Source organism: Odocoileus virginianus, chromosome 26 (assembly GCF_023699985.2).
Source record: "Odocoileus virginianus isolate 20LAN1187 ecotype Illinois chromosome 26, Ovbor_1.2, whole genome shotgun sequence".
Classification (NCBI taxonomy): domain Eukaryota; kingdom Metazoa; phylum Chordata; class Mammalia; order Artiodactyla; family Cervidae; genus Odocoileus; species Odocoileus virginianus.
The window spans coordinates 14,369,869-14,391,505 of NC_069699.1; the positions used below are offsets into that span (position 1 = coordinate 14,369,869).

The 21,637-nt window shown below is 40.4% G+C and overlaps 3 protein-coding genes across 3 annotated transcripts in view; 2 read left to right on the top strand and 1 right to left on the bottom strand.

Annotated features, from left to right (window-relative positions):
* Positions 1-11,764, top strand: part of ZNF502 (zinc finger protein 502) — a 54,398-nt gene extending 42,634 nt beyond the window's left edge. Inside the window, exon 5 of the mRNA XM_070455550.1 lies at positions 8,707-11,764. Within this exon, the coding sequence (XP_070311651.1) occupies positions 8,707-8,727 (21 nt within the window). The 3' untranslated portion in view covers positions 8,728-11,764. The remainder of the gene's footprint in view (positions 1-8,706) is intronic.
* On the bottom strand, positions 10,366-17,789 carry KIAA1143 (KIAA1143 ortholog). The gene is made up of 3 exons (XM_020887550.2): positions 17,625-17,789; positions 13,192-13,336; positions 10,366-12,308 (listed from the first exon to the last, which is right to left on the bottom strand). Exons 1-3 carry the CDS (start codon positions 17,730-17,732, stop codon positions 12,091-12,093), a joined length of 471 nt encoding a protein of 156 aa, XP_020743209.2. The 5' UTR covers positions 17,733-17,789; the 3' UTR covers positions 10,366-12,090.
* Positions 17,790-17,828: 39 nt separating this feature from the next.
* The window catches only part of KIF15 (kinesin family member 15), a 53,717-nt gene continuing 49,908 nt past the window's right edge, over positions 17,829-21,637 (top strand). Inside the window, exon 1 of the mRNA XM_020887546.2 lies at positions 17,829-18,004. Within this exon, the coding sequence (XP_020743205.2) occupies positions 17,983-18,004 (22 nt within the window). The 5' untranslated portion in view covers positions 17,829-17,982. The remainder of the gene's footprint in view (positions 18,005-21,637) is intronic.

A 21,637-nucleotide genomic window follows, 5' to 3' on the forward strand; every position in this document is an offset into this window, starting at 1 on the left:
AAGTTGCTTCAGTCATGTCCGACTTCACAAACCTGTGGACTGTAGCCTGCCAGTCTCCTCTATCTGTGGGATTCTCCAGGCAAGAATACTGGAGATTCAGAGATGTGTGGATGGGGGTGCCTCACAACAATGAATGGCTTCTAAAAGCTCAAAAGAAGCAAAGAAATCAAAGGATACTTTTGATTGTGCTTCATGCAATGCTAATAAGCTGCTCAATGTAAACAAGCATATCTGACACTAAAATGTACCCTTGTCAGAAAAGTAGGATCTGTTTTCCAAATTCCAGAGTCAAGAAAAAACAGAAAGGAACTTGATTTCCTCGAAGTCAAATAGGTGATGTCAGAGTTGAATTTCAGTCTAGATCCCGGTTTTTATAGTACCAATCTCGCAGGTAATTTTCCATCACTGACCCTTCCGATTGTGAGATGCCAAAATTGTGAAAACCATTAAAGAAAAAAAGAAAACAAAAGAGTTTTTTTTCTTCAACTTACAGTAGTATATACTCATTGAAACACAATTACAAGAGTGGAAAATTAAAATTACATGCTTTTCTGGTTTTTTGAAAAAATAAAATTGACAAAGCATTAGCAAGACTCATTAAGAAACAAAGGGAGAAGAACCAAATTAACAAAATTAGAAGTGAAAATGGAGAGATCACAACAGACAACACTGAAATACAAAGGATCATAAGAGACTACTACCAGCAGCTCTATGCCAATAAAATGGACAACTTGGAAGAAATGGACAAATTCTTAGAAAAGTATAACTTTCCAAAACTGAACCAGGAAGAAATAGAAGATCATAACAGACCCATCACAAGCAAGGAGATCGAAACTGTAATCAGAAATCTTCCAGCAAACAAAAGCCCAGGACCAGACGGCTTCACAGCTGAATTCTACCAAAAATTTAGAGAAGAGCTAACACCTATCTTACTCAAAATCATCCAGAAAATTGCAGAAGAAGGTAAACTTCCAAACTCATTCTATGAGGCCACCATCATCCTAATTCCAAAACCAGACAAAGATGCCACACACACAAAAAAAACTACAGGCCAATATCACTGATGAACATAGATGCAAAAACCCTTAACAAAATTCTAGCAAACAGAATCCAACAACATATTAAAAAAAACCATACACCATGACCAAGTGGGCTTTATCCCAGGAATGCAAGGATTCTTTAATATTCGCAAATCAATCAATGTAATACACCACATTAACAAATTGAAAGATAAAAACCATATGATTATCTCAATAGATGCAGAGAAAGCCTTTGACAAAATTCAACACCCATTTATGATTAAAACTCTCCATTAAGCAGGAATAGAAGGAACATACCTCAACATAATAAAAGCTATATATGACAAACCCACAGCAAGCATTACCCTCAATGGTGAAAAATTGAAAGCATTTCCCCTGAAATCAGGAACAAGACAAGGGTGCCCACTCTCACCACTACTATTCAACATAGTTTTGGAAGTTTTGGCCACAGCAATCAGAGCAGAAAAAGAAGTAAAAGGAATCCAGATAGGAAAAGAAGAAGTGAAACTCTCACTGTTTGCAGATGACATGATCCTCTACATAGAAAACCCTAAAGACTCTACCAGAAAATTACTAGAGCTAATCAACGAATATAGTAAAGTTGCAGGATATAAAATTAACACACAGAAATTCCTTGCATTCCTATACACTAACAATGAGAAAATAGAAAGAGAAATTAAGGAAACAATACCATTCACCGTTGCAACAAAAAGAATAAAATACTTAGGAGTATATCTACCTAAAGAAACAAAAGACCTATACATAGAAAACTATAAAACACTGATGAAAGAAATCAAAGAGGACACAAACAGATGGAGAAACATACCGTGTTCATGGATTGGAAGAATCAATATTGTCAAAATGGCTATTCTACCCAAAGCAATCTATAGATTCAATGCAATCCCTATTAAGCTACCAACAGTATTTTTCACAGAACTAGAACAAATAATTTCTCAATTTGTATGGAAATACAAAAAACCTCAAATAGCCAAAGTAATCTTGAGAAAGAAGAATGGAACTGGAGGAATCAACCTGCCTGACTTCAGGCTCTACTACAAAGCCACAGTCATCAAGACAGTATGGTACTGGCACAAAGACAGACATATAGATCAATGGATCAGAATAGAAAGCCCAGAGATAAATCCACGAACCTATGGACACCTTATCTTCGACAAAGGAGGCAAGGATATATAATGGAAAAAAGACAACGTCTTTAACAAGTGGTGCTGGGAAAACTGGTCAACCACTTGTAAAAGAATGAAACTAGAACACTTTCTAACACCATACACAAAAATAAACTCAAAATGGATTAAAGATCTAAATGTAAGACCAGAAACTATAAAACTCCTAGAGGAGAACATAGGCAAAAACCCTCTCCAACATAAATCACAGCAGGATCCTCCATGACCCACCTCCCAGAATATTGGAAATAAAAGCAAAAATAAACCTAATGTGACCTAATGAAACTTAAAAGCTTTTGCACAACAAAGGAAACTATAAGCAAGGTGAAAAGACAGCCCTCAGATTGGGAGAAAATAATAGCAAACGAAGCAACAGACAAAGGACTAATCTCAAAAATATACAAGCAACTCCTCCAGCTCAACTCCAGAGAAATAAATGACCCAATCAAAAAATGGGCCAAAGAACTAAACAGACATTTCTCCAAAGAAGACGTACAGATGGCTAACAAACACATGAAAAGATGCTCAACATCACTCATCATCAGAGAAATGCAAATCAAAACCACAATGAGGTACCATTACACGCCAGTCAGGATGGCTGCTATCCAAAAGTCTACAAGCAAGAAATGCTGGAGAGGGTGTGGAGAAAAGGGAACCCTCTTACACTGTTGGTGGGAATGCAAACTAGTACAGCCGCTATGGAGAACAGTGTGGAGATTTCTTAAAAAACTGAAAATAGAACTGCCATATGACCCAGCAATCCCACTTCTGGGCATACACACCGAGGAAACCAGATCTGAAAGAGACACGTACACCCCAATGTTCATCGAAGCACTGTTTATAATAGCCAGGACATGGAAGCAACCTAGATGCCCATCAGCAGATGAATGGATAAGGAAGCTGTGGTACATATACACCATGAAATATTACTTTAAAAGAATTCATTTGAATCAGTTCTAATGAGATGAATGAAACTGAAGCCTATTATACAGAGTGAAGTAAGCCAGAAAGATAAAGAACATTACAGCATACTAACACATATATATGGAATTTAGAAAGATGGTAATGATAACCCTATATGTAAAACAGAAAAAGAGACACAGATGTACAGAACAGACTTTTGGACTCTGTGGGAGAAGGCGAGGGTGGGATGTTTCGAGAGAATAGCATCGAAACATGTATATTATCTATAGTGAAATAGATCACCAGCCCAGGTTGGATGCATGAGACAAGTGCTCGGGCCTGGTGCACTGGGAAGACTCAGAGGGATTGGGTAGAGAGGGAGGTGGGAGGGGGGATCGGGATGGGGAATACATGTAAATCCATGGCTGATTCATGTCAATGTATGACAAAACCCACTACAATATTGTAAAGTAATTAGCCACCAACTAATAAAAATATGAAAAAAATTACATGCTTTTATCAGATAAATATACTAAAATAGTTACTTTAGTATATTTATTCTAGCCTTTCTTCTCTGCTCATTTTCGTCCACTGCTGTGGGCTCAGGTTCAATCCCTGGCCAGGGAACTAGGATCCCACAAGTTGCATGGCAAGGAAAAAAAGTAACTATGATCATTGTGTTATATCTTGCTATTGATTTAACATAAGCATTTAACTATACTATTAAAGACTTCCTATAAACCTTGTTTCAATGGCTGCCTAACATTTTATTGAACTATTCATAATTTACTGACTTGTTTCCCTTCTGTTTGATATTTAAATTAATGCCATTTTTTTCTTATAAATCCACTAGTCCACTTAGTGCATTGCCTGACACATGGTATGTTCTCTTGTTAGTAATATTATCAATTCACCAGTGAAACATGTTTGTATATAAAGCTTTTTCATCATTTAAAATTATTGTCTTAGGATTTTCAGACAGTATGACCTTTAATTTTATTTTAAAATTTTCATTAATTTTTTTGACTGGACAATACAAGCTTATGGTTTAAAGTTCTAAAAGTACAAAAGTAAATAGTGAAAAACCTTTTTGCCAGCCACTCCAGATACCAATATTATCAGTTTCTTGTTTTCTTTCCAGAGATAGATTATTATAATTAAGGAAAGATGTTTTCTTCCTTTTTTGGAAACAGACCTTTCTTTTTTCTTTTGGCTGTACCATGCTGCATGCAAATTCTTATTTCCCCAAACAAGGATCAAACCCATGCCCCCTGCAGTGGAGGCATGGGTTCCCAACCACAGAGTCTTACCCATTAGACTATCAGGGAACTCCTTGAAAATAGACTTTAAAAGAACAGTTTTGGGTTCACAGCAAGACTGAATAGAAAATACATGGAGTTCCCACACATGTAAAATCTCCCCACTCTCAGTGTCCTGCATCTGGGTGATACAGTTGTTACAGTCATGAACCTACATACCATGAACTAAAAGTTCATAGTTTAAGTTAGGGTTGACTCTTTAAAAAAAAGATTGAAGTATAGTTGATTTACAATGTTGTGTTAGTTTCTGGTGTACAGCAAAATAATTCAGATACATATGTACATATGTGCTCAGTCACTCAGTCATGTCCGACTCTCTGGTGTCCCCTGGACTGTATTCCACCAGGCTCCTCTGTCCATGTGATTTCCCAGGCAAGAATATTGGAGTGGGTTACCATTTCCAACTGGGAAGCCCACATATGTGTGTGTGTAAATGTATATACACATATGTATCGGTTTCCCAGGATATGTGTGTGTGTGTGTGTGTAATCACATCTATACACAAATACACTTCCCAGGTGGCTCAGTGATAATCCACCTGCCAATGCAGGAGACTTGGGTTCGATCCCTGGGTTGGGAAGATCCCCTGGAGAGGGAAATGGTAACCCACTCCAATATTCTTGCCTGGGAAATCACATGGACAGAGGAGTCTGGTGGGTTACAGTCCAGGGTACACAGAAGAGTCAGACATGACTGTGAACAAATAACAAAAACAACACATATGTATATACATATTCTTTTCCATTAATTTCCCATTGTGCAGTAGGATCTTGTTGTTTATCCATTCTATATATAATAATTTGATAGCCCCAAACTCCCAATTGAACCCTCCCCTTCCCCCCACCCCCCACCACTGCAACCACAAATCTGTTCTCTATTTGTTTCTGTTTTGTAAATAAGTTCATTTGTATCATTTTTTATTGGATACCACATATAGGTGATATCATATGATATTTGTCTCTGCCTTACTTCACTCGGTATGACAATCTCTGGGTTAATCCGTGTTGCTGCAAATGGCATTACTTTGTTCTCTTTTATGACTGAGTAAAATTACATTGTATATATGTACCACATCTTCTTTATCCGTTCATCTCTTTTTGGACATTTATGTCATTTCCATGTCTTGACTATTACAGTTTTTCTATGAACAGGGATGTGTGTATCTTTCCAAATTATAGTTTTGTCTGGAGTGGAATTGCTGGATCATATGGCAACTATTTTTAGTTTTGAGAAACCTCCATACTGTTCTCCATAGTGGCCGTACCAACTTACGTTCCCACCAACAGTATAGGAGGGCTCTATTTTCTTTGCAGATAAGGGTTCTTAAGAGTCATGCATCCTAAGGGTTTGGATAAATATATAAGGACATGTATGCACCATTATTTTTTCATACAGAATAGTTTCACTGCCCTAGAAGTCCTCTGTGCACCATCTGTTTATCCCCATGTCCTCCCAACCCCTGGCAACCACTTATCTTTTTATTGTCTTTATAGTTTTGCTTTTTCCAGAATGTCATGTAGTTGGAATTGTACTGTTTTGTAATTTTTGAATTAGTTATTTTCACTTAGTAATATGCATTTAATTTTCTCCATGTCTTGTCATGGCTTGAAAGCTCATTTCTTTTTAGTGCTGAATAATGTTCCATTGTCTGGATGTACCACAGTTTATCCATTCACCTACTCAAATACATCTTGGTTGTTTTCAGAGTTTGGCGGTTACAGCTGCAATGAACATCTGTGTTCAGGTCTGTGTGTGAACATAAGTTTTCAAGTTCTTTGGGTACATACCCTGGGGTGTAATTGCTGGATCACATTTAGTTTTGTAAGAAAGGGCCAAACTGTTTTCCAAAGTGGCTATACCATTTTGCATTTCCCACCAGCGAAGAATGAGATTTCCTATTGCTTCACACTGTTGTTAGCACTGGGTGTTGTCAGTGCTCTGGATTTTAGTTATTTTAATATGTATGTAGTGGTCGCTCATTGTTTTGTGTTTCCTTGATAACATACGAGGTGGGGCAAATAGTTCGCTGTCTGTATAGCTTTGGTGAGGTATCTGTTCAGGATGTTTCCTCATTTTTAATTGGATGTCCAGCTTCTGTTGCATACAGGTTTATAGACAACTACCTCCAGGAGGTAGACAATACTGCCGCAGTTGCACCAGAGAGCTGGCTTGACTTGTTGACCCAGGGAGAGGTAGGGGCAATGGGAAAACTGACTGCGCTACCATCTCCTCAGGTCAGGGCACCGGGTAGGAGGGGAAGAGAGTAGTGGCGCACAGCTGGATTGGTGTAGGGAAGAGAAGGCTGGGAAGGACTCAGTGTCAAGGCGGTAGGACAGACAGTTTGTGTCCTCAGACCTGACACTGCAGGTTCAGAGGATCCAGGCTCTGGAGAGAATGGAGGCTGTGATGGGATGAGCAGCACGAGAAGGTCTGACTAGACGTGGAGAATTTGGGGAATCAGCTACATGGATAAAGTTCAGGGCCCCATCCTGCAGCTCACAGAGTTGCTCAGCTCTCCCGCAGCAGCTCCTGGGGCCAGGCCTGTGCTGTCACTGTTGCCAGTCTCTAAGGAAACATTCAAATCAACGATGATAACTAAGTGGTCCTTCTGTGCCAGCTTCTGGGACCTCATATGCCTTAAACTTGGGACTGCCATTAGCCTAGAATGACTGTGGGGCAGTGGAGAGTTCCTAACCTGAGACTTGGACAGATGCCTTCTGTCTAGCCTTTCTCCTGTCTGAAAGACCTCATGTATGTCTCGGGAGAAGCAGTAGGTTGGTGAGAGTAGATACAGTGAAAAGACTGTTTTCATAGCAGTGTGAGGCTCTGAGAGCAACAACCTCAGGAGAGACAGGACCCAGAACTGGGGACAGGGTCACAGAAATGGGAGCCTGCTCCCTGATTTGACTGTATAGACCTGGTTATCTTGAGCCATGTAATCAGATATGATTGCATTTTGCACTGTTTCATGTTAAGTGTAAAAACATCTCTGACCCTTACAAAATGCGAGAGACTTCCTCATGAGCTGCAGAACTCCTAATGAGTTAAAAAAATTCCTGTCTATCCCAGTAATACCTAAAATTGCACTGTCCAGTACAGTGGCCCCTAATTACGTGAATACTCTGGCTTATGGGATTTTAGTTCCCTCATCAGGGACTGAACCCCAGCCCTTGGTAGTGGAAGTGCTGAGTCCTAACCACTGGACCACCAGGGAACTTCCTATATGTGACTATTAAAACTAATTAAAATTAACAGAAGGAAAAGTTAAGTTTCTCAGTCTAGCCACATGCCAAGTCCTCAATGGGCCTGTGGCTAAGGATAGCAAAGCTATTATATAAAACATTTCCATTACTGTGGAATATTCTATCAAACAGCTGGCCTTGATGTTTGGTTTTCCTTGGCCATAAACTTCAAAATATTTTTTGGAAGCTGATACAGATTTATTGGCGTTTTAATTTGAAGAGTAAGCATATTAAATTAACCTACCATTTATTATAAACATTGTTTCATAGAAGAAACACCAGAGATAAGAAACCTATAACCTCAGACAGAATAAAGGACTTCTTCAGAAGAAAGTATGTGTGTATGTGTGTTAGTTGCTTAGTCGTGTCTGACTCTTTGCAACCCCATAGACCACAGCCCACCAGGCCCCTCCGTCCATAGCATTCTCCAGGCAAAAACACTGGAGTGGGTTGCCATTTCCTCCTCCAAAAGAAACTATAGAAAGAAAGAAAGTGAAGTTGCTCAGTCATGTCCACTCTTTGCGACCCTATGGACTGTAGCCTACCAGGCTCCTCCATCCATGGAATTTTCCAGGCAAAAGTCCTGGAGCGGGTTGCCATTTACTTCTCCAAGAAGAAAGTATAAGCTGGCATCTTTGCACTGACATTGGCAGAGAAGCTCTGGCATCTGTATTGACATTCCTGTGCTTTGTCAGCTGCTAGGATTTGGGTCTCTTAGGTATTAGACTTGAGCTCTGTCTTTGAAAAGGGCATCAGGAAGGCCCTAGGGGGATCTTCCTGGGTTTTGGAAAGTGATATGCCCTTTTCAGTTAATCATGTCAGGAGGTCATGATGTCAGTATACTGGTGATGTTACTTTGATCATTTAGATAATGTGACCTCTGCCTATTTCTCCACTGTGAGTGACTAGTTTTCCTTTTGTAATTAATCAGTCTCTGGTGGAACTGTACTTTGATACTATGCAAATATTGTTTTTCAGCATATTTCTGGCCACTAATTTCCCTTTTTTTTTTTTTTTTTAGGCTGTGACATGCGGCATGTAGGATCTTAGTTCCCTGAACAGGAATCGAACTTGAGCCCCCTGCAGTAAACCAGACCACCAGGGAAGTCCCTAATTTTGATATCTTTTGATGAATCTTGGCAACACCACGTTAGTTTCCCATGGCCACTGTAACAAACTGTCACAAACTCGGTGGCTTAGAAGAACAGAAATGTATTTTCTTAGAGTTCTAGAAGTCATAAGTCTGAAGTCAGTTTCATTAGGCTGAAGTCACAGTGTTGGCAGGTCTGCTCTCTCTGAAGACCTCAGGGGGAGTCTTCTTACAGCTGCTGGTGGCTCTGAGCATTCTCAGCCTCTCTTTGTAGTGTCTTGTCTATGTCTAAATCTGTCTGCCTCTCTCTTGTAAAGAGATGTGTGATGGTTTTTGGAGCCTACCCAGATAATCCAGGGTTCTCAATCTTGAGAGCCTTAATCATACCTGCGAAAACTTTACCACATAAGGTAACACTCCCAGGTTCCAAGGAATTAGGACCAAACTCTTTGGAGGCTGCCATTCAGCCAACTGGAACTTATTACTGTGGAATTTGCCTAATTTTTTTTTTTTTTTGGTGGCCACACCACACGGCACATATGATTTTAGTTCCCCAACCAGGGATCAAACCAGTGTCCCCTGCATTGAAACTGGAGTCTTAACCACTGGACCACCAGGAAGACCTGTGATTTTTCTATTTCCATTATTTCTCCTACACTGATTAATTAGGATTCCTTTGCAAGGAAGACCTATCCCTTCTCTTACCCTTACATCCTTTTGACATATCCCCATTATTCCCTGAGGACCTCCTTACTTTGGGGCACAAGATGTTCCAGGCTTGTCTTTGGTTCACTAACTTGGATGCACTGGGTCTTAGTTGCAGCATGCAAACTTAGTTGCAGATGTGGGATCCAGTTTCCTGACCAGGGATCGAACTTTGGTCCCTTGCATTGGGAGTGTGGAGGCTTAGCCACTGGACCACCAGGGAAGTTCCCAGGCTTGTCTTTTTATTAATACGATTCCTACCTCAGCCTTGGGATCACATTATTGGCCTAATTGTCTAACTTGTGCATATGGTTCATTCATGAGAAGCAAGGAGGCAGTCTGGGGCTGGTGGGGTGAAAGGACTAGCCTCTCCCCTCTGGCCCCACACTCACTCATCTTTCTCAGAAAACTAGATTCTGCAGTTGACAGGACCCACTGTTCTTAGAAAACAGTTTATGGAGGTGAAACAGTGTTGGGAAGGCTGCTCAACAGATCTCACCTGCCACTCTAGCTTGGTTTTGGGCTTTCATCAGACATGCTTCCTGGCTGGTACCACTTACATTGTCAGAAGTGTCACCTACAGTCAGGACTTCATCAGGATAATACATTTTAAAATTTAAGATCTTTTAAACAGTCTTCCATGTTACTTGTTTAAATTTTTGGCTTCATCTCCCTATATAGGCTTTATCAGTATTTCTCAAATTTGAGTGAGCATCAGAACCTTCTAGTGGGCTTGTTACAAAGAATGCTGGACCCTACACCTTAAATTTCTGGTTCTCAGGCAAGCATACAAATTTGCATCTTTAGGTTCCCAGAGGCGCTGATGCTGCTTGTCCAGGATCTATATTTTGAGAATCACTGGCCTATTGAAAAATTAGAGAAACAGTCATTCTCACTGTATTTATTTTGTTCTTAACATGTTGGGTACTGTTCTGGGTACTGAAGATACAGAGATAGGTAAGACAAGGTCGCTGTCCTTAGGACTCCCACCTGTAGATCCTAAGACACATTAAAACTTACAGTAATTAAAGCAGTGGGGTGTTGGTACAAGAATAGATATAGCAATGATACAGATTAGAAAAACCCTGGTTTATATAACAAGTTGGGTACACATTAAAGATAGCACTGCAGAATGGCTTTGGGACTAGTCTGCGTAACTTACAGAGCCTATTTCAGGACTCGCGAGCCCACTCACATGAATCACTTTTAAGACTCTTTACAATAGGTCTTAAAATGACCGACAGACAGATGTAGCACCAAATTATTAACATGGAAGCTCTGAAATTCCTAATTTCTGGCTGGTGAAGAATGGGATCTTGATAAGTCTCCAGTTGTGGTGGACTTGCTGTAAATGAGGAAAATTTTTAGGTAACATGAAAAACAGTTTAGCTTTCCTGGTCAAAGAAAATGATGGTTAAATATATAACTGTTAAACACCATTTTCAATACATCAAATTGACAAAAATGTAAAGGTGCCAGTCCAATGGTGGTGCACTGTTACCAGAGATGAGGTGATGTGGGTTCTTGTAGGTGGTATGAATAAAATGGTAACACCTACTTAGAAAGCAATTTGAAAGCAAGCATCAAAAGCTTTAGAAATATTCAAATACTTTGATCCAGTAATTCTGATTCTAGCAACTCATTCTAAGGAAATCGTCAGAAATACACTTGGAGGTTTCTATACACAGACATTCTACCACTGATCATCAGGCTGCACATCACAGAAACCTGACTGAAGTTCAACTATGAAGGTGTTTATCCTCATGGATCAGTCAGTCAGTCCAAGGCTGGTACAGTAGGTCCTCCAGGCATGTCATCACAATCCAAGCTCCTGGAGTCTGTCCAGTGTACCAGCTGGAACAAATGGCTGTCTTTTTCATGCCCCCAAATGGCTCTGGAACTTCTTGGTTGTGTGTTTGTGCTCCAGGCAGGATGGAGAGAGGACAACCAACTGCTTGCCAAATCTGTCCTCTTGTATCAGATACACAGAAAGCAGATTTCCACTTGTATCTTTTTTTTTTAAATCATGTAACTATAGTCATCATGTGATACATGATGACTTGTATCATGGTCCCCTGTATTAGATCCTTGTTCAAGATCTACTTGTATCTCTTTACCAGAGCTGTCACAAGGCTGTTCTTAGGAGCTGGGGAAGTATTGGTAACTAGGCCCATGATAATTTCCCTCACCCAAAGTGAGGTTCTGCTGAAGAGGAAGATCAAACATGGGACCCGTTTAATTACAAAATCCTCTGTAGCTATAAGTGTCAGGATTTTGAATTTTACTGACCTGGAAAAATGCTCATGATACAACATCAAGTGAGAAGCAGGATAGAGAACATACAGAATACAGCAAAAATTTGGTTACAAAAATATAATTTACATACACATACATCCCACATCAGGAAATAAAATGTTAGTGGTAGTTAATGTTAGAGAATTAGCAGTTCAGGTCAAAAGGGTATTGATGGATAGATACAGTTTTTATCTTGCTGAATGTTTTCTGAATTTTCTAAATTTTCTTCAATGAATTTATGTTACTTTATAATAGGAAAAAAGATGTTATTTTTTTAAAATCCCATATATTCTTAAAGGAGTCCAAAATATGTATTTATTCATTTTCATCTTCATTGTCAAAAGAAAGGAGGCTACTGTTTTTGATTTGCTTTTGTGAGTTCTTTTTAACTGAGTCCTGCTTATTTACTTCATCTTCTTCTTTTGCCTTTTTCTTTTTTGAGCTTGCTGATAAACCCGAATATTTTTCATCTGAGGAACGCTTGACTGGTTTTCGATACATAATTCTTCCATCAGCTGAAGCTGGCTCTTCATCTGCACCAAAAAACAAAGTTAAAACACTTTCTCTCATTATTTTGACTTTACTGGAGAGTCAGATGGCAAGAAAATCTCATACTGTATTTATGGATATCCTTGAGTCAATTCAGCCAGTTCTTCTCTGTTCCCTCTAGCTATGTACCCAGAAGACATGCAGTCACTTAATAAAAAACCTAATAAAAAGTCATTTACTGAAGTATACTGTAATATTGGCAGTCCCCAATTCAAAACAATCAGGAAATACACACACACACACATATTTTAAACTTTTTATTTTATATTGGAATATAGCTGATTAACAGTATTGTGATAGTTTCAGGTGGACAGCAGAATGACTCAGGTGTACGTATACATGTTTCCATTCTCCACCAAACTCCCCTCTCCTCCAGGCTGCCACATACCATTGGGCAGATACTACTGTGCTATTCAGTAGGTCCCTGTTGGTTATCCATAATCATGCTGTATTTTTAAGTATTTTGAAAAGTGATTGTTTGAAACTCCAGCATTTCCTCCTAAAGCAATGTAATAAAAACTTATAAATAATGAATAAAATGCTATATAGCATATCACACTTCAGGCACTAAATAGACCTCTGCTGACTGGTTTATAAACCTAACCATGTATTTTTTAAAAAACAGGATGTTTTTACTTAAATTTGCATTTAATCCTTATAACAACCCAGTAAGGTGGGCACAATTATTGTCCCCATTTTACTAATGAGGTAACTGAGACTGAGGTGAAATAACTTGTTCAGAGTCACAAATCTGGTAAATGAAGTCTGAACTAGGACTGTCTCCTTCAAACATACCATACCATTATATAAAATGATTTCATACCTAACGTTAAATTGGTGGGAAAACCAGCTTACTTTCAGACATACCTGCTTTGGCAGCCTTTATTTCTGCCTTAATTTTCATGACTTCTTCAGCTGACAGATGTCCCTTTTTTAAAACCACCACTTGGGGCTGTTCATCTTCTTTGTCACTGTGATCACCATCTTCTTCTGGGAGCTGAGGCTGGATTCTCTAGGAAAAAACACAAACACAACATTCAAGTTCTGACCCTGAACTAAATACAACCACTGTCTCTGTGAGAAACTGTAATCAGCAGAGTAAGAAGAGTGACCTTACTGACTAAATGTGTTTGGCAGTGAATTTTCAAGTTAACTCTTAAGAACCTAACCTCGCCAGAGTAGGGAAGAGGTCCACCTGCCAGTTATTCTGGGGTACCTATGCAGGGGAACCAGTTTCCATCCCAGCAGGACCCCAACTTGCAGTCCCTGATGTCAGGGGCCCTCTCTTCCATGTCCAGCCTACTCAGGGCAGTGCTGGGCTGTGCCAGTTCTCACCGCTCTTCATCAACCCTTTTCACTCCATCTCTTCTCAAAGCGTAACAACAACCACCCACCAGAGTACAGAAAGCAGCAAGTGAGAGGTCCTCCTTCTCTGCTCATCTTTCTTCCCTCCCAGCAGCTTGTTTGGTGGGTATCCCATCAGCTGTTCTAAGTGTATAAAAATGTGGAGGTACAGAAAACATTTTGTATACAAACAGGCCACTAAACATACTACTGTATGACTTGTTTTATTCTTTTTAAATTATTAAATTCCAAACGTAAAAAAGTACAGAGAATAATGTAACAGAAACCATGTACTCACTTTACACACGTAACACATGGTAACATTTGGCTAATTGAGATTTTTAAGAAAAATATCAGACACCATAAAAGCTCCACTTGCCCAACTTTTTTACTCAAAGAAAAACAAAACAAAACGCTTTGCACAATACCCTGAGATACATATGGCATCATCTATTTTTAAAAATTACTATTATTTAACTCTATATATGGTTATCTCATGGTTTATTTGATCAGTTCTTTGTAAGCAAAAATTTTGGTTGTTTCTAGTTTTTTCTACTATGGTAAAATTTTTGAATGTTTTTGTTTACTTTTCCAAACTTATACATGGAATTCCCTGAATGGAAATGCTAGGTTTCAAGGCTTGCACACTTACCACACAGTATTCAAACAGCTGGTCAGTCCACCTCTCACAGAGCCTTCCTTGTCCCCCAAACAGGGCAACAAAGCCCTGCAGGATCTGGCCTGAGTCAATAACCACAGCTATAAGCACAGTCTTATATTCTTGCCATGCTCATGGCCTCTGGGCTCCAGACAGGTTTGAGTCTTACAGATCCACGAACATATTCACTCCTGTGCCTCCCCTGATACTGCATGAATTTCCAGGGCCTGGAAGGCCTCACTGACCCTGGCCAACTCCTAATCAATCTGCCTTCTAGACTCAGATCCTTCAGCAGTGCTTTTGAGATCTCACCTGTTCTTTTCATATCATCTGTAGCTCATAGGTGGCATGTACCACACCGTGTCATCAATGTTTTCCTGACTCTACTAGGCAACGCAGTATGTGTTTCTTCTCTGCATCTAGAGGCTCAGAGCCTGGCAAACAGCAGGGACAAGAAACATTTGTCAATCTACTCATGAATGACCAAAAGGATGAAAAATGATGAAGTTGTGGCAAGTCACAGGCACATTCAATCATTTTGTCTATATCCCAAGTTTGCTTAATCACCTGACAAGTACATTCTTCTTTTCTTTGGTTTTTAATTAAAGAATAATTTCATTCTCTTTAATAACATCCATGTTAGTTCACTGATTATTCATTAGTTTTGTCTGTTTTTCTCTGAAAGTTTCCAATAAATGACCACAAACAAGTAGGTAATTAATGAGTATTTTTAGCCAAGGAAATGGGAAAGTGAAATAAAATTATTCCTGGTGTTTATTACATTCAGAATAATTCATTCTAACTCTCTTCTCTTTGTTCAAAATCACTCCTGAATTAACTCTTAAGAGGATAAGAATACTTAGCTCAATTAAATAGTGATTTCCTACGAAACTCCTTTCTTTTTGTTAACAGATTATTAGAATGATTATCCTGCCAAAATGATTAAGAATGAAGTTGGTTTCACAAACATAGGTACATGTTGCATCTATCTACAGAAAAGTCTCTTGATCAAAACTGTTAGCCCAAATCACTGATACTAATTGGAAAGCTTTTCCCCAAGTTCTCCTAAGACAGGATTCCAAGCTGCAATCTTCAGGGTATTAACTATGCACACACATGATCATCACTAGGACCTGAAGCAAACTATAATATTAGGTTGCATATTCTCCTCGTTGCTTCATCCATGTCCCTTTTCTCAAACCTTATCCTCTTTCCCATTGTCTCTGATTTTGGTCCTGGGGACCAGTTACTCCTTGATCATGTTATCTCTAACCATGGCTCCTTGTTGCCTAATGAATAGTTCATACAGCCTCACCTCTATCAGTCCCTCAACCACTTATACACACAGTCCATGACTCACCACCTCTACACCTTTACCCATGCTGTTCCTTCCATCTCTAGCTGCTGACCTACCCGTGGTTAAGATTCAGGCTAAATATCCCTTCCCCCATGAAGTGTTGCCTGATGATAAGCACAGTTATCTAACCACTGTAACTTCTCACACACTAGGTGAGGTCATAGACACTGTACTAGGAAAATATAGATGGATTAAGATACTTAAAGAGTTAGATTTAGTGAAGGAGATACAAGAAGAGCAAGCAGCTGCAATGCAGAATAGTAAGTACTACAGATATGTGGATAGAATGAAGAGAAGAACAGAGGAGTAACTGTTGAGGGGGAGGTTCAAAGGGCTTCGCTGAGGTGGTGACCTGTGAAGGCTGCGGTAAGGCAGGCAGGAAGGTGCTTAACGTACATGGTAGGGACTTCCCTGGTGGTCCAGTGGTTAAGAATCTGCCTTCCAACAGAAGGGATGTGGGTTCAGTCCCTAGTCTGGGAACTAAGATCCCACATGCCACGGGGGGGGCAACTAAGCCCACTAGAGAGAAGCTAGCATGCCACAACAAAGATCCTACATCCAGCAATTAAGACCCAATGCAGTGAAATAAATGTGTAAAAATTAAAGAACATAGCATTTTGGAAATCCATCTCTTAGTCCTTTCAGAGCCTGGTCCAGTGCCTGGGGTTAACACATACTGGACTAACTGCACTTAAGTCAATCTTGGGTCCTACTAGATGACATGCAAGTGGGTCTTACTGCAAATGCTAGATAAAGTGCCAAATAAATTATTTCTCCACACATGTCCTAAGCATAACGGCGTGTTCTCTTTCTATTAGAAGAGACAGGGCAGGTTTTGATGTGAATCAGTTCAGGAAGGAGCTTGGGAGGGCATAGAAATTGACTCTCATAGGCGAGGGTGGGATGTTTCAAGAGAACAGCATTGAAACATGTATATTATCTAGGGTGAAACAGATAACCAGCCCAGATTGGGTACATGAGATAAGTGCTCGGGCCTGGTGCACTGGGAAGACCCAGAGGGATCGGGTGGAGAGGGAGGTGGGAGGGGGGACTGGGATGGGGAATACATGTAAATCCATGGCTAATTCATTTCAATGTATAACAAAAACTACTGTAATGATGTAAAGTAATTAGCCTCCAACTAATAAAAATAAATGAAAAAAAAAAAGAATAAAAAAAAAAAGAAAAAAAAGAAATTGACTCTCATGATCCTATTCAGATCTAGGATATGAAAAGTATTTGCTTTCCATCTTTTTTTAGGAGGTAAGAACAAAGGACAGAAGTAGATCTAAGACATTCTTAAAGATGTTCTAGATTAGAGGCTTAGGATGTTAAAAAGAAAGAAAGAAAATGAAGTCGCTCAGTCGTGTTCGACTCTGCGAACTCATGGATTGTAGCCCACCAGGCTCCTCCATCCATGGGATTTTCCAGGCAAGAGTACTGGAGTGGGTTGCCATTTCCTTCTCCAGGGGATATTCCCAACCCAGGGATTGAACCAGAGTCTCCCCAGATTGTAAGCAGACGCTTTACCGTCTGAGCCACCAGGGAAGTAACTAGGTCATTTGATTAAGTGCTCAGTTTCTTTACCTGGAAGGTGGGACGACACTATCACCTACACTGTTAGCTACAGGTTTTGGGATGAGCAAGTGAAAATGAAGGGACAGAAAAATGATCTTTCCTAAAGTACTATCTACCAAGGATGGGGAGCTTTACCTGAGTCATTTTCAGAACACAACATCACTGTGAAAACGACAAACAGCTTTTTGGGCGCAAGAGGCTGTAAATGTTTGAAGAGGACGAGCTTGGGGTCCGATGACACTCGGACTGAGGGCCCAGCGTGGGCGCGAAGTGGGGACCCGTCAGTATGTGGCCTCCAAGGCAGAAGCAGAAAGTAGCGGAGCCGGTCGCGTTTCTGCGGTAACTCGACAAGCCCGGGCTCACCTTGGTTTCTACGGTGGGCCCTTCCTTGTAGCCGACCCGTTCCTTGAAGCGGGCCAGGAAGGCCGGCTCGGCTGGCCGCACATACGACACCTGGTTCCGCTTGCTCATAGCGACTCTGGGGGAAAACAGGCCTTCCGAGAGCCTGTACAGAGGCGACGGCGCCTACTCGTGACGCCACATAGACCCCGCCCCCTGACCCAAGGCCGGGGAACATGGCGGCCTTCACTCTGGCGTCAACGTCAGGCCTGAGCGCCAAATTTAAATTCGCGGCCATCTTGAGTGGGCGGAATCCCCGCGCGGTGCGCGGCTGGAAGTGAGTACGGTCGCTCCGTCGGTCTCGGGATCGAGGGCTGAGGGCATGATGGCGCCCGGCTGCAAAAGTAAGTGAGGAGCCCCAGCTTCGTGAACCCGTTCTCTCCCACAAGTACAAGCTTTCCTGCTGGCCGTGAAGGGTAGGAGCGCACAGAACGGCGAGGGAGGGTGATTGGCGTCTCTGTCTCTCCAGACTGTACATTAATGGAACAGCTGTCTTCCCATCTGTGTATTGGGCGCACGCTAAGAGCGTGGCGCAGTTCTAGGTACTGGGGCTGAGCAGCAAACCGAGACGGAGAGCAGACATCCGGGCGCTCCCAAGCGACGTGCTGATTCCTCCCTCCCGTTCTCGGACCTTCCATTCGTCGCTGGTCCCTTCCCGAGTCCCAGTCGGGGCTGCCTCTTTAGCATCCTCATTTGAGGGTCGGCTCACGTTCTCCCCTCTTTCTGCTTAATTCTACATTACTGACGTTTCTGAAGGGGAGAACCTACTATATTGTTCTATGCACCTCGTTCTCTTTTGGAGGGTCCACTGTGGACTCGTCTTAGATAAGAGACTTTTAAAGCACAGAATTCATTTGTGTGTTTACATTCTCACAATCCCGTTTTTTCTTCTCAGGGGAAACCATCGAAGTTCTTCCTTTTTCTCACGGAGGGGAGCCTGTCATTTTTGCTTTGGATAAATCCTTCCATTGTCCTTTGCTGTTCCTGTCTATGTGCCCCACCTTTTACATTGCCTAACCCTTTTAAGAAATCTTGGTTTTTAAAGCCAAGGGACTGGGTTTTGGACTAATTTGATGAATCTTAATGAATGGTATGAATAGTAAGGAGGCGATGCCTATGTTAGATGTTGAAAGAAACTGTGAGTTTTTGGTGTTTGAGCCTTCCAATAACGTTAATGCTTTTAGCTGTCAATTGTAATTCTTTTCTAATACGTTGTTTCATTTACTTTTTAGGTCGCTCATACCATTAAAACATCATTATGCTCTTTTTTTCCATCTAAAATGTTCGTTTTCCTCCAACATTTTCAGCATTCAGGGGATATTAGGACACAAATTGGTACATTGTTGGACCAAAATGTTCATGGTGCTTTCTGCGCGATCACAGTGTTTGTTCAATAAATCTGGACTCAAGTAAGAGAACTGATGCCTGTGCTATAATTAGAGCATCTATTTCTTTAATGGAAAGTATATTGTTGTCGAATCCACAGCCCATATCTTACATTTTTTAGATGTCCCAGCGATGTATTTTTATAGTTGTTTCCCCCCCAGAACCAGATCTGATAACCAGATTTCTCATTGCAGTTTCACTGCATTTAGCACTCATCTCTGACATCTTTTTTTTTTTTTCATCTCTGACATCTTTAAAATAATTTTTTTAGCTACTTAATTGAGATAGGTCACATTATCTCATACAGTTTCTCATATAAAATGTGAAAGTCAGTGGTTTTTAATATATTTGCAGATATGTGCAACTATCTCTGTAGTCAATTTTAGAATCTTTTCATCACCTCAAAAAGAAATCTCATATCGTTGAGCACTCACCCTCTACCTCCCGATCCCCCACCTGCCCTAAGCAACAACGAATTGGCTTGCTATCTTGTCTAGTTGTAGTCATTATTCAAAGTGGCATGTTGAATTCTCCAACTATTATTGTTGAAGTCTCCAACTATTAATAGTCTCCAACTAAAATTGTCTGTTTTCTGTTCATTTCTTGTTGGGTCTTCTTGTATTTTGGTGCTTTGTTATTAGGTAGATATGTTTTTATCTGTGTTACTTTCCTGGTAGTTTGACCCTTTTATCATTATAAAATGTTCCGTCTTTGTTTTAAAGTCTCTTTTGTCTGATACCTGTGTGGCCACTCCCACTTTCTTATGATGGCTGTTTGCATGAGATAACCTTTTTTTCATCCTTTCACTCTCAAAGTGAAAGTTTATCTTTGAATCTAAAGGGTGTTTCCTGAAGACAGTATATAGTCTGACAATCTCTGCCTTTTGATTGGGTCTGACAATCTTTGCCTTTTGATTGGGTTGTTTAATCTATTCATGTGTTGTTATTGATTTGGTTGGATTCACATCTGCCACTTTACTTTTCATTTTCTGTGTGTCTCATTTTCTGTGTGTTTCATTTTCGTGTCTTTTATGTTCCTCTGTTCTTCATTCACTGTGTTTTTGTTTAATAGTTGCTCTAGGGTTTAACATATCCATCTTAACAGCGTCAGCTTCGGATTTATACTAGCTTAATTCCAGAGATATAAACAGTACTCCTGCATAGATCTATTCCCTTTTATCCTCTTTTTTGGTGTTATTATTACTGTTATTGTTATTATCTGGCTGTAATGTCTTGTGGGATGTTAGTACCCTGACCAGGGATAGAACCCCAGCCACTGTAATGAGAGCACAGAGTCCTACCCACTGGACTGCCAGGGAATTCCTGGTTGTTTATTGTTAAACACATTAACATGTATTGTTACAAACTCAACAGTATGTTACTTTACATCTTATGCATTTTGTTAGTCTGCTACAGGTTTGTTCCTACTCACCTTCTTTGTGATATTTTGGCAAATATACATATATTATGTTTCTATGTGTTATATATCCAATGATACCTTATCAGTTCAGTCGCTCAGTCTTGTCTGATTCTTTGTGAACCCATGGACTGCAGTACACCAGGCTTCTCTGTCCATCGCCAGCTCCCAGAGCTTACTCAAATTCATGTCTGAGTTGGTGGTGCCATCCAACCATCTCATCCTCTGTCGTCCCCTTCTCCTCCCAACTTCAATCTTTCCTAGCATCAGGGTCTTTTGCAATGAGTCAGTTCTTTGCATCAGGTGGCCAAAGTGTTGAAGTTTCAGCTTTAGCATCAGTCCTTCCAATTAATATTCAGGACTCATCTCCTTTAGGATGGACTGGTTGGATCTCCTTGCTGTCCAATAGTCTCTCAAGAGTCTTCTTCAACACCATAGTTCAAAGCATCAGTTCTTCAGCGCTCAGCTTTCTTTATAGTGCAACTCTCACATCCATACATGACTACTGGAAAAACCATAACTTTGACTAGACGGACTAGCTTTGACTAGTTGGCAAAGTAATGTCTGCTTTTTAATATGCTGTCTAGGTTGGTCATAGCTTTTCTTCCAAGGAGCAAGCATCTTTTAATTTCATGGCTGCAGTCACCATCTGCAGTGATTTTGGAGCCCCAAAAATAGTCTCTCACTGTTTCCATTGTTTCCTCATCTGCTTGCCATGAAGTGATGAGACCAGATGCCATGATCTTTGTTTTCTGAATGTTGAGTTTTAAGCTAACTTTTTCACTCTCTTATTTCACTTTCATTAAGAGGCTCTTTAGTTCTTCTTCGCTTTCTGCCCTAATGGTGGTGTCATCTGCACATCTGAGGTTATTGATATTTCTCCCGGCAGTCTCAATTCCAGCTTGTGCTTCATCCAGTCCAGCATTTTTCATGATGTACTCTGCATATAAGTTAAATAAGCAGGGTGACAAATATACAATCTTGCCCTACTCCTTTCCTGATTTGGAACCAGTCTGTTGTTCCATGTCCAGTTCTAACTGTTGCTTCTTGACCTGCATACAGATTTCTCAGGAGGCAGGTCAGGTGGTCTGGTAATCCCATCTCTTTAAGAATTTTCCACAGTTTGTTGTGATCCACACAGTCAAAGGCTTATAATACTTCATATGCTATGCTAA

Excerpts from the sequence above, each read along its gene's own strand:
- KIAA1143 (XM_020887550.2), bottom strand. The coding sequence starts at position 17,732 with ATGAGCAAGCGGAACCAGGTGTCGTATGTGCGGCCAGCCGAGCCGGCC. Across the intron at positions 13,337-17,624 it reads GGCCCACCGTAGAAACCAAG|AGAATCCAGCCTCAGCTCCC; the intron begins GTGAGCCCGGGC and ends GTTTTTTCCTAG. Across the intron at positions 12,309-13,191 it reads AATAAAGGCTGCCAAAGCAG|ATGAAGAGCCAGCTTCAGCT; the intron begins GTATGTCTGAAA and ends TTTTTGGTGCAG.